The 15,503-nt window shown below is 52.0% G+C and overlaps 6 protein-coding genes and 1 non-coding gene across 7 annotated transcripts; 3 read left to right on the top strand and 4 right to left on the bottom strand.

The window, feature by feature from the left end:
- Positions 1–610: 610 nt before the first annotated feature.
- SEPMUDRAFT_150277 (uncharacterized protein) lies at positions 611–2,773 on the top strand. Its single transcript, XM_016906064.1, has 2 exons — positions 611–1,694; positions 1,858–2,773. Exons 1-2 carry the CDS (start codon positions 826–828, stop codon positions 1,886–1,888), a joined length of 900 nt encoding a protein of 299 aa, XP_016759434.1. The 5' UTR covers positions 611–825; the 3' UTR covers positions 1,889–2,773.
- A 1,154-nt stretch (positions 2,774–3,927) lies between these two features.
- SEPMUDRAFT_88764 (ADP-ribosylation factor 1) lies at positions 3,928–5,015 on the top strand. The gene is made up of 2 exons (XM_016910483.1): positions 3,928–4,582; positions 4,647–5,015. Exons 1-2 carry the CDS (start codon positions 4,061–4,063, stop codon positions 4,668–4,670), a joined length of 546 nt encoding a protein of 181 aa, XP_016759433.1. The 5' UTR covers positions 3,928–4,060; the 3' UTR covers positions 4,671–5,015.
- Positions 5,016–5,142: 127 nt separating this feature from the next.
- Positions 5,143–7,502, bottom strand: SEPMUDRAFT_150273 (choline oxidase). Its single transcript, XM_016906063.1, has 2 exons — positions 5,409–7,502; positions 5,143–5,324 (listed from the first exon to the last, which is right to left on the bottom strand). Exon 1 carries the CDS (start codon positions 7,114–7,116, stop codon positions 5,476–5,478), a length of 1,641 nt encoding a protein of 546 aa, XP_016759432.1. The 5' UTR covers positions 7,117–7,502; the 3' UTR covers positions 5,143–5,324; positions 5,409–5,475.
- A 341-nt stretch (positions 7,503–7,843) lies between these two features.
- On the top strand, positions 7,844–9,613 carry SEPMUDRAFT_150272 (betaine aldehyde dehydrogenase). Its single transcript, XM_016906062.1, has one exon. The coding sequence runs from the start codon at positions 7,988–7,990 to the stop codon at positions 9,482–9,484; it is 1,497 nt and encodes a 498-aa protein (XP_016759431.1). The 5' UTR covers positions 7,844–7,987; the 3' UTR covers positions 9,485–9,613.
- Positions 9,614–9,757: 144 nt separating this feature from the next.
- On the bottom strand, positions 9,758–9,859 carry SEPMUDRAFT_t45. Its single transcript has one exon. It is a non-coding gene; the product is annotated as a tRNA-Ala (tRNA).
- Positions 9,860–10,128: 269 nt separating this feature from the next.
- SEPMUDRAFT_150271 (protein kinase) lies at positions 10,129–11,445 on the bottom strand. Its single transcript, XM_016906061.1, has 2 exons — positions 11,195–11,445; positions 10,129–11,142 (listed from the first exon to the last, which is right to left on the bottom strand). The coding sequence occupies exons 1-2, from the start codon at positions 11,430–11,432 to the stop codon at positions 10,343–10,345; spliced, it is 1,038 nt and encodes a 345-aa protein (XP_016759430.1). The 5' UTR covers positions 11,433–11,445; the 3' UTR covers positions 10,129–10,342.
- A 562-nt stretch (positions 11,446–12,007) lies between these two features.
- On the bottom strand, positions 12,008–14,855 carry SEPMUDRAFT_150270 (uncharacterized protein). The gene is made up of 4 exons (XM_016906060.1): positions 14,833–14,855; positions 14,196–14,776; positions 13,357–14,148; positions 12,008–13,311 (listed from the first exon to the last, which is right to left on the bottom strand). The coding sequence occupies exons 2-4, from the start codon at positions 14,756–14,758 to the stop codon at positions 12,090–12,092; spliced, it is 2,577 nt and encodes an 858-aa protein (XP_016759429.1). The 5' UTR covers positions 14,759–14,776; positions 14,833–14,855; the 3' UTR covers positions 12,008–12,089.
- Positions 14,856–15,503: the final 648 nt, after the last annotated feature.

Below are 15,503 nucleotides of genomic sequence, written 5' to 3'. Positions count from 1 at the left end.
AAGTGGACTCGGCCGCAGCGTCATCTTCAGGCACCGATACAGGAGACGAGTGTAGGAGCTAAGGAGCATGGCAGCCCGCTCGGCAGACTGCCCAATGACAAGTCGTATACGCCGACGCGTTCCCTGGCGATCACAGGAAGTAGGTGTCCAACGGTTATATATACCTTATCTAGATTCTACCCAACGTCGTTGCAGCCTTGTAGGTCAATGTTCGCCCGTTGAACAGCAGCCTCAGGCCATCATACCTGACCCTGCCTGAGGTGGTATTGTATTACACTATTACTGACAGTCGTAGCCAGGCTGTGCTGGCCGCATCATGCAACCTGTCCAGAACCAGTAATAATAACAATAATACCAGAATCTTTTTATAGGCTGGCCGCTGACAACAATCCGGTTTCCCGCCCTCGTGAGCCTTCCAGCACCAGCCACGCGCATGACTGACTGAGGGTCTGAGGCCGCATTGGGCCACTGGCGCCTAGCGACCCAGCGGAGACAGAAGGTACAGGTACAGGTAGTCAGGTACTGCATGTAGGTAAGGTACCAGGTACATACCTATATAAGAGAGATCCCCCCCGCCCTGTCTTCTCTTCCCTTTCTTCGTCACCGCTGCAGACAACGTCAAACAGGCGCGCGTACTTTACTGAACGCGTCTTGTTCCCCATGCACCGCGCGTCGATCCTCTAAACCACCCCCCTCCTTCTACCCTACCTTACACGAAACGCTCGTTACCTGATCTCTACACATCCGAATCCCCCATCGCTCGTTTGGAGACCAGTCAAGCACAAAGTGAAGGACGCGCGCTATCGATCACCCGCCCGGCCCACAATGTTCGGCTTCAAGAGATCCTTCGTCTCGAAGGAGCAGCGCACTGGCAAGCCGAGGAAGATCTCCAAGCGTTCCTTCAACGACGACGTCAAGCAGAGACTCCGCGAGAAGATCAACGATGCTGCAACTCCCGACACATCGCCTTCGATAGGTTCGGTGGCGTCGCCGAAGCTCAATTCTGCCATCGTCACGATAGTAGTGGGCAAGGACCAGCGTCTCTTCGCCGCGCATGAAGATGTGCTGTCGCGCTCGCCGTGGTTCGCCGAGGCGTGTCGTGACCAATTCTTTGAATCTCCTGGCCAGCGACGAGTCTCTCTGCCAGACGAGGAGCCAGAGGCCTTTTCGGCCGTCCTCGAATACCTGTACAAGGGCGACTACTATCCTCGACTTGTCCACGATAGGAAGAGAAATACATGGTCGCTCGAGGACACGGAAGACCTGACCAACCCAACAACGTCCATGTCTCCCCGCGTGGACAATACCGACCCCAAGAAACCATGGAGTCTGAATGAGTCCGCTTCAATTTACCATCACGGCGTGGGCGACTACGTCCTCCGAGACACAGTCGTCTACTGCACTGCACTGAAGCTGGGTCTGCCAGAACTGCAGCGCCTCGCTCTTCGAAAGCAAGGCCTGCAGTCTGGTATCGATGTGGCTACCCTTTTGCGCAGCGCCAAATTTGCATATGCGAATACGCCTCCCAGCGACTCCCGTCTCCGCGCTCATTACCTCGCACTCATCATCCGCAGCCGCAAGACGTTCAAGCGTAGCGGCACAATGCAGTTGGAGATGGAGAAGGGCGGCACGCAGATGTTCTTCGACCTGTTTGTTGCAATGTCGAATCACATTGATGATGTCGTGGAATTGGGGTCAGTCCAACCTTCTCACTGTTCGCCTCGTTGACCACTCTTCTCCCTGCTGTGTGTAGTGTACACCTCGGTATCGTGAGGCATTGAGCGTGGTCGGCGCTGAGGCAGCACCTTTTCGATCGAACACTCAGAGCCACATTACTAACCATTTTGGTGCCAACAGCAACGCCCGGTCTCCCGATCTCAATAAGTGAATTGATGTCTGCAGAGCATAAGCAGGCTCGATGCAACTCGAACGCATCAAAATACGAAGTCAACTCTCAACTCATCCAAGTTAAAATCCACAAAAACAACAAGACTGCCTGTTCGACTCACCCCGCTCACTGGATGACATGGCGTTGCACTGGATTTTTCACGAACACGAGCTGAATCAGTCTGATTCTAACACCTCCACGGTGCAGAAACAGCTTCAACTCTCCCACTCATGGAACACCATGACTAATGTTTTGTCTACATCCTCAAGGCACACTCTTTTTGGTTTTGCGGATGCTGCTGATTTGGGGAGCTGAGAAGCACACTCAACTCTGATGACGGAAGAGAATAAGACTGGACAATATCTGTGGTCCGTCACAGAAGTGAAGACCGAAAAAAAAACCCCTTTTCTTTTGTCAGTTGCTCTCTGGACATGGGATGATTCTACTCGGCCTTTTGGTGACAGACTGAAAAAGGGTGGACTTCCAACATGCCCGTCAGGCGACTGCCTTCGCCCATTTTCCCATTTTACTTTGTTATTGTGTTTTGATTTCTCTTCTCATCCCACAGAATGGACCACCAATTCCGTCGCACCCGCACCAGATGCGCTTGACGACGAAGGCGACTGCTTCGTTGATATCAGTCAGTAGAGTCGCGGTACAGAAACAAAGATTGGCACGACGCTAGTTTGGAGAATGTTCTGTTGCGGAGGGGACTGCGGATGGTCCTGAATAGTGTGTAGGTAGTAAGCGAATCGAGAGACGTCGGCCACCATTCTCCTTGTATCACGTTTCTCTGCTGTGCAAGTCTTGTCGTAATGCAGCATCTTCTACCCTGCCTAGCAATTGACACCGATTCTCACCAAGGGCAGTTCCTGTTAGGAGGAGAGCCACTCCAAGGACCAGACGAATGATCTAGCAGCGCGGTCCTCCACTTGCAGCGTAGGAAGTTTGAACAGGACTAATTTTCTGTGTGAATACGCCTAGGTATGTAATCATGGACATCTCTGCAAACGACGTCAGCCTCTGCACACACAGCGATGTATTGACGTTGATGGCATTTTGAAAAAGGATGCAGTTTCAGAGTGTGAATACGTTCTCAACAGTAATCTTCAGACAGGGATAACTGTAATTGATATGATCTTTCATCATTGCAAGAGAGGGCTCGGCCGGATTGTTCTGTGTTGGACGGGAGGACTGAGACTTACAATATTGCAGGGCCATGTGGACTTCTGGCAGTTAACTGGTATGATTCCGGAGGGGGTAGGAAACCTAAGATGATGTGGGTCAACACGATGTGACCTGCACATCTGGACGAGGCGTAGGTGAGAATCGCTCGAAGCCGAGACGTAGGTACAGGACGCTATGATGGAAACTATGTCTAAACACACGAATTAGTATACGTGAATAAGCAGTGTTGTCCGAACATGCATGTGTGCGCAGTAAGATTTCAAATCAGACTGTTGAGCTTGAATTCTTTTTATAATACTTCATCGACGAGCTCAGAAGTTATCGTTTGAAGTGAAAATCATCATATGAAGGAGTGCTAGTGGAGGGAGAGCAAGAGAGAGAGAGAGAGAGACAACGTACCAGGTCTGTTTGCTGTGAGCCCCGTATGCAAGTCAGTAACATCATGTTATGCTCCATCACGGCCCGGCTGATATGGTTGTTGTTGCTGTGATATCGCCCGAGTGTTATTTCCACCCGCGATGTACCTGTAGGTAGCTTCGATCCACGGCAGCCCGATCATCTTGGACACATCGCGCTTATCATGCTCGGCGATCCGCTGAGACTCCAGACTGGCTGCACGCGCCTTCAGAGGCCGTGGTGCATGTCGGAAAGATGATGCGGTCGGTGTTGTGGAAGGGAAGGTGAAACGACAAAGGTGGAAGATTTTACCGCTTCCTTTATGTGGGCCGGAGAAGGAGGAGCTAAGCGGGAAAGCCAAGATCGGCAAAAGTGCAGGTACGACAGGACACAGCTCGTCATATCCCGTCTCGTCAGCTGTTCATATGCCAGACCGCATGGAAGCAAGGGACATGAGAACAACCTCTTTGAAGTGAAAAAGACATACTGTGACATTACACCAACGCCGCTACCACCACAAAACCACTGAAACCGGGCATTCTCCAGTCATACCATCATCTTGAGTCACTCTCTCGGTTGTGTCCAAGCATGGGTGGTGCTCTCTCTCTCTTCTCCAAACTCATCTGGACCAAAAAAGAGATTCGAATCCTCATTCTCGGCCTCGACAACGCCGGCAAAACCACCCTCCTCTACCGTCTCAAAATCGGCGAAGTGGTCACGACAATACCGACCATCGGCTTCAACGTCGAATCCGTCACCTACAAGAACCTCAACTTTAATGTCTGGGATTTGGGAGGACAAACCAGTATACGACCGTACTGGAGATGCTATTACAGTAATACTGCCGCGGTCGTCTTCGTGATTGACTCGTGCGATACGGAACGATTGGGTACTGCGGGGGAGGAGCTGCGGGCCATGTTGCAAGAGGAGGAGTTGCGAGATGCGAGTTTGTTGGTCTTTGCGAATAAACAGGACAGTCCGGGCGCCAAGGGCGCAGGGGAGATTAGTGAGGTGCTCCGGTTGGGAGAGTTGAAAGACCGCAACTGGAGTATTATGGCGTGTTCGGCCGTCACGGGAGCGGGTGTGAATGAGGGGATGGATTGGCTAGTGGTAAGTTCGCGATCAAGAGTGCCGAGAGGGAGAACACCGGACAGCGTTACTGACTCCGTAACAGCAAACGGTGGGCGATAATGCGTAATCAGAGATTTCGAACATGGACATGGGTTCTTTTTGGAGCGTTGGGATCTGCACTCAATTGCATAGCATGGCGTTTCGGTGCACAATGAGCAGATGGGAGTAAGCATCGTCGTGAAGGCATGCGGAGAAAGACGGCAGCGCACTTGAGGCAAGTTTGTCAATCAAGATACTGAGGAATTCGCCAGCTCATGGGAAGTGTGAAAAGAGAAGGCGGCATCCGACTGTGATATGTAAGGTATATATTGGTATTGCTGACAGCGTAGTGCCAAACACTGTGCTGCATATCTTGATCTCGTAGTACAGCACTCCGTCCGATAGGTACCTACCTGGTAGCTTTCAAATTTTGACATAATAGGAACCTAAGGTAATGATTTGGATGTTTCGGGAATATTCAATAGATGGCAATCGGAAGGAAGATGGAAGGGTTGAGTCTAGTTGCTGAGAATCCAGTGTAGACGGACGAATACAGGCAGTAAATAAGGTACCTACAGGTAAGGTAAAGCAAGGTAAGGTACATGGGTACATGTACCTACACGCGCCAACATCATCTCTCCGCTGTGACGCTCGCTGTCCGAGCCGTGGGAGGTCGAGGCAGCGAGACGGACGGATTGCATGATGAGCAGGCAATATTTGCGAGTGGGGCGGGAGTTTTCGGCTGGAGGAGACGATAGCACAGGCGTGGTTAGGTCAGCTAGGTAAGTTCTGTTATAGATTGCGTGATATGGGTATCGCAACTTGCTTGTATGTGTACAGCATCAAAAAACGTTCACTCATGTCATGACATGGTCGGAATCGGCCACTCCCGTCTACAAGCGCGCACGCTCGAGTCCTGTCCAGCCATGCTGCTGAGCAATCATCTCCGCACATCGCTCACCAATCGCGAGGACTGTCAGCATCGGGTTGATGGAGGGCATCTCGGGGAAGACACCCGCGTCCGCAATTCGGACGCCTTGTAGTCCACGAATCTTCAATTCCGGATCCACGACTGCCATGTGGTTGGTCTTGACATCGCCCATCTTCGTGGTACCTGCGGGATGGTAGACGGTGTGTGCAACACGTCGTCCGTACTCGCTCAGGTCTTCATCAGACTGGATCGCGGGCCCCGGCGCGATTTCGCGCTTGAGCCAGTCTTTGAATGGAGCGTGTTCGGCGATTTTGCGCGCAGCCTTGAGGCCTTCGACGATGGTTGCTGCATCGTACCCTTCTGGGTCAGAGAAGTAACGGAAGTCCAGAGCGGGCTTCACGCTGGGATCCTTGCTTGTGAGATAGAGCTTGCCACGCGATCGTGGGCGTGGAATATTTGGTGTCACACAGAAAGCCTCCTTGGGCACGTCGTAGCCCAGACGCTCGGTATTATAGGAGAATGGGACTTGGTAGCAATGTGCCATGATGTCGATGATATCGCCATCATTCCCTGCCGCATTCTTCACTTCCCGGCGAATGAAGATGGCCGCATCGGAGTCCATGACGGTCATCTCGTGATCGACAGGCTTGTTCAATTCCCACATGATGATGGACTCCGGGTGATCGAGCAGGTTCTCGCCCACACCCGGGAGATCCTTGACCACCTCAATGCCGAGGTCTGCTAGTTGTTGCTTGGGACCCAAGCCAGAGAGCATGAGCAGGCGCGGTGTGTCGACCGCGCCCGCACTAAGGATGGTCTCGTGCTTTGCAGTGAGGGTGTGTTTGGTGCCGTCCTTTTGCGTAATGTTCACACCGCACACCTTGGTGCCCTGCACATTCACCTTGCTCACCCACGCATTGGTCAAGATGGTCAAGTTCGGTCTCCTCTCGTCTCCTCGCAGGATCGGGTGGATGTATGCCACGCTGGCACTGCTGCGTCTGCCATCGTCGGGGTTGTATGAAACGGACAAGAAACCAATGCCAGGGTGGAGGGCGCCCGTCGAGCGGATCTCCTTGTTATAGTCGTGAACGACGGGGATGCCCAAGGCCTTGGAGCCTGTCTCGACCCAATCATTGGTCAGCTGGTTCCGATGCCGTTCGTGCACTGGCTGCACCGTGTTGCGAATGTTGTCCAAAATCCTCGTGAATGTCTTGAAGTCCCAGCCCGTGCATCCTTGTGAGACCCAGCGCTTGCAATCGTACTCGAAGGGGCGGAAGCTGATCAAGGTGTTGTGGCTCGAGCAGCCGCCCAAGACTTTGGCTCTCGAGTGGCGGATGTGGGAGTTGCCGTGTGGCTGTTCGGTGGTGGGGTAGTCGTAGTCGAGCTCGCCGCCCAGCAAGTTGAGCCAGTCCTTTAGCAGCAGCACGCGATCGTCCATGAAGTCGGAAGGTCCGGCCTCGATCAGCAGAACTTTTTTATCCGGCAGGTATTCGGACAGCCGCGACGCGACCACGCATCCGGCCGTGCCACCGCCGACGATGATAAAGTCATAGCTGTTCACGTCCTGAGCATTCAGCTCGTTGGTCGTGCCGCTTGCACTCATATTGGGGAGTCGGTGGGGATGGGCGAAGGTGTGGTGGTATTGTAGGCTCGACTCTGTTTTTTTTGCCGGGAGCGAGAGAGGGTGGGTGGTGACAAGATGCACTCACAGGCACATACAGGCGAGAAGGGACTAATTCGTCAAGAATGAGGCAGAAGATGGAGAGGGAGACAGAAGAGTGGTGGCCTCAGAGGAGGATGAGAAGGAAGTCGAGGAGGAGGGAAGAATAAATGGAAAATGGCACGAGCCAGACAGCTCCACCAGCAGCCCACATGCTGCTCTGCCAACTGCTCTGCTATCAATGTCCTGGTCGCCGCCGCGCTCGCAGAGAATAAGGTAGCGGCCGCCCGCCCGCGGTGAGACGCGGCTGCGCAAGAGCCACAACCTCGTGTCCCACCCAGACCATCATAGGGAATTAGGGATGGCGGATGGATGTCGGCGAGAAGATGAACTGCTGGGACTTCCTGGGTATAGCGTCAATCCACGACGTCACTTATCGTGTCCATCCATGAATTTTTCGCGACTGTGCGGACTCCTTGTGATTGGATAGACACGCTGCCAATGCCCATGGCTAAGATAGCACTAGAAGACCTAGAAGCCCTACTAGTTCTAGTGCACGCAGCCGGACTTTTGTGATCGCCACCAAACTGCACTTCACCTCCACTTGTGGTGCCGTCGTCAGCCCAGCCTCGCCAGTCGCTTACAGCTTCCGCCGCTATTGTGATCTGTGAGCCAGGCCTGCTTCTCTGCCGCATCATGTTCTAGAGGTCGACGGCTTCATTTATCCTGCTGCGCTGCACTCCCCGACCGCCGACGGGAGCCTCTGCACATTCAATAAGGTACCCATCACCCATATTCACCCTCCAGCACCACTATGGCGCCTTACGAACAGCAACCCCTCTACTATGGAGGCCAACGACACACCACGCGAGACACATTTCAGACCATTGACCCTTCCTCTGGACGACCCATTGCCGACATATGCAAAGCAGACAAGTCATCCGTGGATGCCGCCATCAAGTCTGCCAAGAATGCTTTTCCGAAATGGTCCGCAATGTCACCCATGGAACGATCGCGCATCCTATTACGAGCGGTAGCACTGCTCAGAGAGCGAAATGATGATCTGGCAAAGATCGAGACTCACGATACGGGAAAGGCCTTTTCCGAAACCAGCGTGGTCGATGTGGTCACGGGCGCAGATGTGCTGGAGTACTATGCGAATTTGATTGCTTCTGGAGGTTTGAACGGCGAAACCACTCAGCTACGGCCAGACGCCTGGATTTATACGACAAAAGCGCCCCTGGGAGTATGTGCGGGAATTGGAGCATGGAACTATCCCATTCAGATAGCGTTGTGGAAGTCCGCGCCATGTCTCGCTGCTGGGAACTGCATGGTCTACAAACCATCTGAATTCACTCCACTACATGCCCTGAAGCTGGCGGAGATCTATACGGAAGCTGGAGTACCCCCGGGAGTCTTCAGTGTTGTACAAGGCGCCGGTGACGTGGGAGCCATGCTGTCGGGCCATCCCGACATCAAGAAAGTGTCCTTTACTGGACAAGTCAGCACAGGCATGAAAGTTGCCGGGGCAGCTGCAGGAGGCATGAAGTATGTGACCATGGAGCTCGGCGGAAAATCACCATGCATAATTCTGCCTGACGCGGGTGTGGATGATGCTGTCAATGGTGCTATGATGGCCAACTTTTTCTCCACCGGCCAGGTCTGCACGAATGGCACACGTGTGTTTGTGCCCAGATCCATGAAGAGCAAGTTCGAAACATTGCTCATCAGTCAAATGGACAATGTGCGAGCGGGAGACGTCTTCGACCCCAACACGAATTTCGGACCACTAGTCAGCGAAACGCACTATAAGAAGGTCAATCAATACATCAAACATGCCATTGACACCGACAAGGCGAAGCTCCTCTATGGTGGCCCGGGCAAGCCCACTGGCGCGTCTGGAGATGGCTACTGGGTCAAGCCTACGGTCTTCACAGATTGCACAGACGACATGCTCATCGCGACGGACGAGATATTTGGTCCCGTGATGTGCATCCTACCATATGACGACTCTGCTAACGACTGGCTCGACACTCTGATTGCTCGTGCCAACAACACCAGTATGGGTCTGGCGGCGGGTGTCTTCACCAAGAACATCGATCTCGGTCACAAGGTGGTTGCCCAGATCGAGGCGGGCATCACGTGGGTCAACACTTGGGGAGAATCCCCTGCGGAGATGCCAGTCGGTGGTTGGAAGTTGAGTGGCCTAGGTGTGGAGAATGGTCGGAGAGGGCTTGACAACTGGGTACAAAATAAGAGCACTCTGGTGGAGATGGGAGGAAGCGTCCCTGTGGCCTTTGCGAAGTTGTAGAAACCATCACAATTGCGCATATACACTTGCACGAATGATGGACCCCACGAGAGCTGTCTGTACCTTCCTCTACATAGATAGAGCTTTGCTGTGATATCCCAATATACCCAAACAAAGTAACCAACCAACTTCCTACAAGATAGCGCAAAAGGACTACCTACCTACCCATCGTCAGTCACCTCAGGTATTCTGGTCAAAGATTAACAAAAAAAAGGTCAAAAGAAGAAACTGCTTACAAGAGCATCTAACTCAAGAAAGACGAGGCGATCTCATTGGACCAGTTGGGGATCGAACCCAAGACCTCACGCAGCAATTTGGATGGGTCTGCGCCCTGTCCCTTGCAAAGCGTGCGCGCTACCACTGTGCTACAAGCCCGGGATGAGTCATTATGCACTCATTTTTGTATATCATCAGCTGACATTGAACGGTACGTGATGGAGGTAGGAGGTAGCCACGTCTATGAGCAGAACAATCTCGTCAAGTTCACACTCTTACAGACAAACACAAAAGATTTTCAACCTTCAAAGTCCTCAAACAAGCGTGCTGGCGCCTTTGATCTCTGGTTGGCTATAAAGGACTCTGCTGATTCGCATCCAAACCCTTACCTATCCGTCTATAATCGCGAGAGATATGATTGAATGGGTGCGTTTGGAATGCGCTGTTTCATTATTTTACGCTTCACTGAATTCTGCCGTTTTGTGGGGTCGCAGACCTCATCTGTGTGAGCAGCGCCAGCCGACACTGGTGTCTACCTTAGGAGGTACGCTTGTTCCCTCGCTTTAGTAATTCTAGACAAGTGGACAACTGGAGCGTTCACTTTCCACATTTCGTAAAACTGCAGAGGTTGCCATTGCACGCTTAGGAATGATATCTGTACCACGAAAATCGAAATCCCAGTTTCTCGGGATCGTTGGCGGAAAGCAGGTCGAGAAGCCCCTGCCTTTCCAAACTCTCACAGAATGCCTTGTTTGTCAGGAATTCTTTGGTCAGATCGCCGCCACTCATGTTCCCGCTGGAGTCAAACTGCTGTTGGCCATTTGCCATTTCCTGGGTGATTGCCGCCGATTTGCAACCCAGCAGAAGGGCAGCAGTGTCAGTTGCCAATTCTGCGATCGTAGGATATTTGTTGTGCCAACATTTGTCGATGATGGAGTCGATGGACGAGTCGCCAGTCAGTTTTGGGAGTTCCATGTGCTGCAGTAGATGGACTATCATGGGTCCACGCTCTCGATGGTCCTCGGTCAGCGTCTGATCCCCATAGACCTCGAAACCGTAATTGATCAAATAGTATATCGAACCGAGAGCGAATTGCTCTGTTCGAGGGCCGAGACAGCCGGAAGATCCGCAATTTCCGTATTCTGCCTCGCTGCTGTTGAGGATTCTCCCGTATGGAGGCATGCAAGCTTCGAATTGTGCTCCAATTTCTGCTGTGCAATCAAAGTCAGAGAGCTTCAATCGGTCACCGTCAAGGAGGATATTCTCGGGTCGAAGATCTCCGTGCGCGAGATTGAGGGATTCAAGGAACGCAACAGCCTGAGTGAGATCGTGCATCCATTGCTTTCGAAGGGCAAGGGGTTCTAGCTTCTTGACACTAAGAACCACCTCATGTCGATCGTCCCTAATCTGGTGATCTTGCATTCTGGAGTGGAGGGATATATCTGGTGAGGTAGTCAGTAAGGCCCACTATCTGAATATTGCGGAAGGTCGTGCCCCGCATGTATTCGAGAAATATGCCCTTATCCGCCTTGTAGAAGCATTGTACCAGGAAAGCACACGGAGGAGAACGGGAGAGTATATTATATATGTCGAGCTCTTTCTGAAATTGCTCTCTCTCGAATTCCCCTGATTTTGGGACCTTCACCACAATACGAGGATGAACCTCAAACACATAGGAGATACCTCCTTTCCAGATCCAGTGCACATCTGGGAACTTGTCTTGGTAGCGCATTTCAGCAACAGAGTCTGACAGGAAGCAGGTATAGTTGATCAACGTTAGATTGTACAATGGAGACGTAGGTAGAGTACATGTAAGGAGGTAGGTATGTAGTGGAAATGTGGAGAAGAGAACCCACATGCAACTTCGCCAAGCATTCTAGTCCCAATCACTCCGACGACAGTGCATGATTTGTTTAATCGTTGCTCCACCCGGTGCAACAGATTTGTTTGACGCCCGCCCATTGATGGGAGCTTGGTGCGATGAAAATAATCGTAGTCGTATGGCATGAGAAGGATGTCATCACGTTCTCGTGCGCGCTTACAGATTCTCTATAGATGCATGACCTCCAATCGTTACACGTACCAATTTGTGCGGCTCCTTCATCGCAAAATCCTGCTATTGAAAATAGCCTTGTCCGATAATTCCGACCACGCAACTTCGACCCAGCACGGAAACTGCGAATATCTGTTACTAGATGATATCCTGATAAGTACATAATTCAGAACCTACAAATGTGATTTGGGGATGACAGTTCCCCGACTTGCAGACGGAGGCTATATAGGTCGCTTTGCCATCTTTGACAAAGGCTACACCATTGACAGAGCCCCTATTCGGCTCGATCGACTCCCAGTCAGCTACTGACTGCCGCTGCGATCGCTAGCATCGACGTCAGACACCGCCGTTCGAGGGTGGAGTCGTAGATAGAATTCGGTTGATAGGGAGTGCACAGCTCTGGAATGCCGCCTGCAAAGACGAATGCGCCTTCTCCAGATCATACGTCCCTACGCCAGTAATGAAATTTCGAGGCTCTAGCCCGCAATCCTCTGCTGCAGCGATATCCGCATGCGCCAAGGAAAGATAGGCAGTTGTGCGGAGTTTCAGTATGTAACCCTTGTAGTAGTTGGTTCCCGCGAACGACGAGTAAGTATTCGCCAAGCGCAGAGCTTCCATGGAGCGCCTCAGAACTCGGTCCCATTTGTTTCCATACATTGCAATGCGCATTGAAGCGATTACTGCACGTACGTGATCAAGCTGTTCAGTTTGAGTAGTCGGTGGTTTTCTTCCAAACCCCTGGTCTATCTCGTCTAGCAGAGCCTGCGCATTTTTGTGGTCGCCAGTTGCTATGTCCACATCAACCTTGGAGAGTAACAGCCGGCTGTATGGCCGCGAGCTCTGCTTGCCTTGCTCGCGAAGTTGGCCGAGGTAGTGGTCCAAAAGAGTCTTCGCCTGTTCGTATTCCCGAAGCTCAACATACACGTCCGCAAGCTGTCGCACAATGTGGTGTACGTTGGTCATGGATGATTGGCGACGCCGATTTAGACAAGGCCGTAAGGCCTCTTCGGCCTTCTCAAACTGAGCTGTATATCGGTATATCCGGCCCATGGCAATCCACTTCTCTTCCAATAAGTGCCATACTAAGGCGGTTTTCTGGAGATGCTCTGCGGGTGCAACGGTCAATTCGATGGCATCAACCCATTCCATTGCAGTCGAGTATTGATTCCGAAGTATGGCGTTTTCGGCCAGCGAAAGGTACAGAAGGCCCCTGAAGCAGGCCGTACGGACATCTTCCAATGGAAACGTGCGGATGGCCAGATTTATTACTTCGTCGGATTCGACGTACTGCTCTATTCTTCGCAGGATGACACTTTGCGTTCTTGCCAAAGCTAACTGGAGGTACGACGGTACGCCACTTTTATGCAGCTGTCCTCCAACTTTGAGAAGTTCGAGCATATCCGGCGAAGGTCTGAAGTTGTATGCTTTTACTGTCGCAATCCAGGTCTCAATCAAGTCGTGTCGCAATTCATCGTCGATGCAGACTCCGCTCTGGTAATGTAGGTATTGGAACATACTCTGCAAAGCTGGCAGAAGCTGTTCCATAATAATGGTAAATCTATGACTGTTAGCACAATCCACATAGACCAAAAGGCATTCATACTTCGGATCTAGAGCCTCTTCCCGTGGGCAGATGTAGCACAATAGAGCAAAGCTGTCGCGGATGTACTGGTCAGAGTCGGGTGAACCGAATTCGTCACCAGTCCCACGGTATGTCCACTCTAGCTGCTCCAGCTGCCGCTCCAACAAGCCATGCTTCACAGCTGATCCCAACAGGGACATCAGGTTGTCGCGGTCTAGAAAGAGAGAAGCACTTTCGTTGCTCATAGCTGTATGCTCCAGACACACTGCTGTAATATGGCCGTCGGCACTCCAGCGTCGCTGTGGTTCAGTAGCTCGTAGCAGCAGGGTTTCGCCGAAAGAGGAGACTCTGAGGTTGCATATCACATGCTTGAGAAGCTTGAGCTTTGGCTCAGCAGCAGAGTCCGCAAAAGTCTGTCGCTCTACGCCATCCTTATCAATTCTGACCTGTACGAGCGGTAGCTGCGTTTGACAGTCGTGCGTTCCAAGATCAGGAAGTGTTACATCAACCCAGCCGACAAGATCTACGTCTGCATCTGCGCCAGCATACTTGTCACGGGGAGGGTCTTGGCGCTGCGCTGCGGCTTGCGCAAGCAGGTTCAGAGCCCTCGACTGGTCAGTAGTCACCGCCTCCCTTTGTGCATCCCTCCACTGCTGGAATTTCGAGTTTCCACCGTATGCTTTAAGGCCTTCTTCAAATGCCTGTCGTGCGGCGCCATCCAGTCGTACACACTTCGTGTAGAGGTCAGGCATGTTGGCCTCGATGCATCTGACGTAGACCTCTACATCTTGCTCTGATAAGACTTTCTCGAAGCTACAACTGTTAGAAGATGCACAAATACTGCGACCATCGCAGCTTACGCGTTGTTCGTTTCGCTGCCCAGGAGTAGAAGGAGTCCCGGCCTCAAGTTCCATATCTGTTCGAATGCTCGGGCACGTTTCTTCCAGGACAGAACTCGTTGCCTTGGTTTGACACACATGTGGTGTAGTTCTTCCGCCATCGAGTTGAGTGCAGCAGCAGCACCCTTCTGCGGCCAAGGCCCGCTCTCACGCGCTCGTAGTTTCAGTTCGATCCTTATATAGAGCAAGGCAAACCGGTGAGCGCATTCCAGTCCGCGAGCATTACCGTCGATGGTGTCCAGTCCTCGTGCTAGGCACTGAATGGCAGGTTCCTCTCTAGTACCACGTTGAAATATCGCTTGCTTTGGAGACCAAATAACATCTGGATTACATTCGACTGCCTCGTGCGCGTTCTTGATGAGTTTGATCAATATGTTCCGTTTTGACTCGGCCACCAGATACTGCCATGCGGGTTGAAACGTCGGGTCGCGCACAAACTGTGGAGGGCGTTCAGATCTGTCGTTTTGAAAAATTTGCTTGAGCCGCGTCCGTTGAACAGGTGTCGCTCTCACAAACAGACGCATTAGTTTCGCCTGGATATCCTTTTGTCGTGTCAGCAAGGACGCCTCTAGTTCTACCAAGTGATGCAACGACTGACTGTATCTCGTAGGAATTCATCAACAGTTAGATGATCCATCTTCATCGTATACCACCTTACTGTTAGTGTGATGAAGGAAAGGAGGTTTGGCAGCCGGGGAAGTGGAATAGACCTGAGTCCCGAGGACCTGTACGGGTCCGCGATTACCTAATAATCTAGCCCCAGCCATCCGTCCTACCTCTATACAGTGACCGATAGCTGCGTGCCAGGTCGCGACTGTTATCTGCCATCTCAGAGTGTTGAAACCATGTACATGGGTGGCATGTTATCAGGTGACATGGGTTAATTGGTACAGAACGACCTCCAAACCTTCCGAAGCGCATATAGCTGTATATAGCTAGAAATTCCAGAGAGCGCACGCTCTAACTGGTACGATCTTTTGGGGTAGAGCGCGCTAAATCCACTAAATCCAATGCGTTACCACCTCAAAAAAAGCCCGCCGCAGGCACCTACCTACCTACCCACCTACCTATCTGTCCCTACAGGCTACCTTGCCTAAAATTCAGAAGAGAAGGATAAGAAGAAGAGAAGCCTAAGGACAAGGACAAGGGTAAGGAGGAGCAGGAGGAGGAAGAGGAGATGGAGATGGAGATGGAGATAGAGGAGGAGGAGATACCTAGGAAGAAGAGGAAGCAGGCCCAAGAAGAAGAAGCCTAAGAACAAGCCCAAGA

This window comes from Sphaerulina musiva (genome assembly GCF_000320565.1).
Source record: "Sphaerulina musiva SO2202 unplaced genomic scaffold SEPMUscaffold_7, whole genome shotgun sequence".
In the NCBI taxonomy this organism is placed as follows: domain Eukaryota; kingdom Fungi; phylum Ascomycota; class Dothideomycetes; order Mycosphaerellales; family Mycosphaerellaceae; genus Sphaerulina; species Sphaerulina musiva.
Note: the sequence above shows the minus strand (reverse complement) of the source record. Positions and strands in the feature narration are given on the sequence as shown.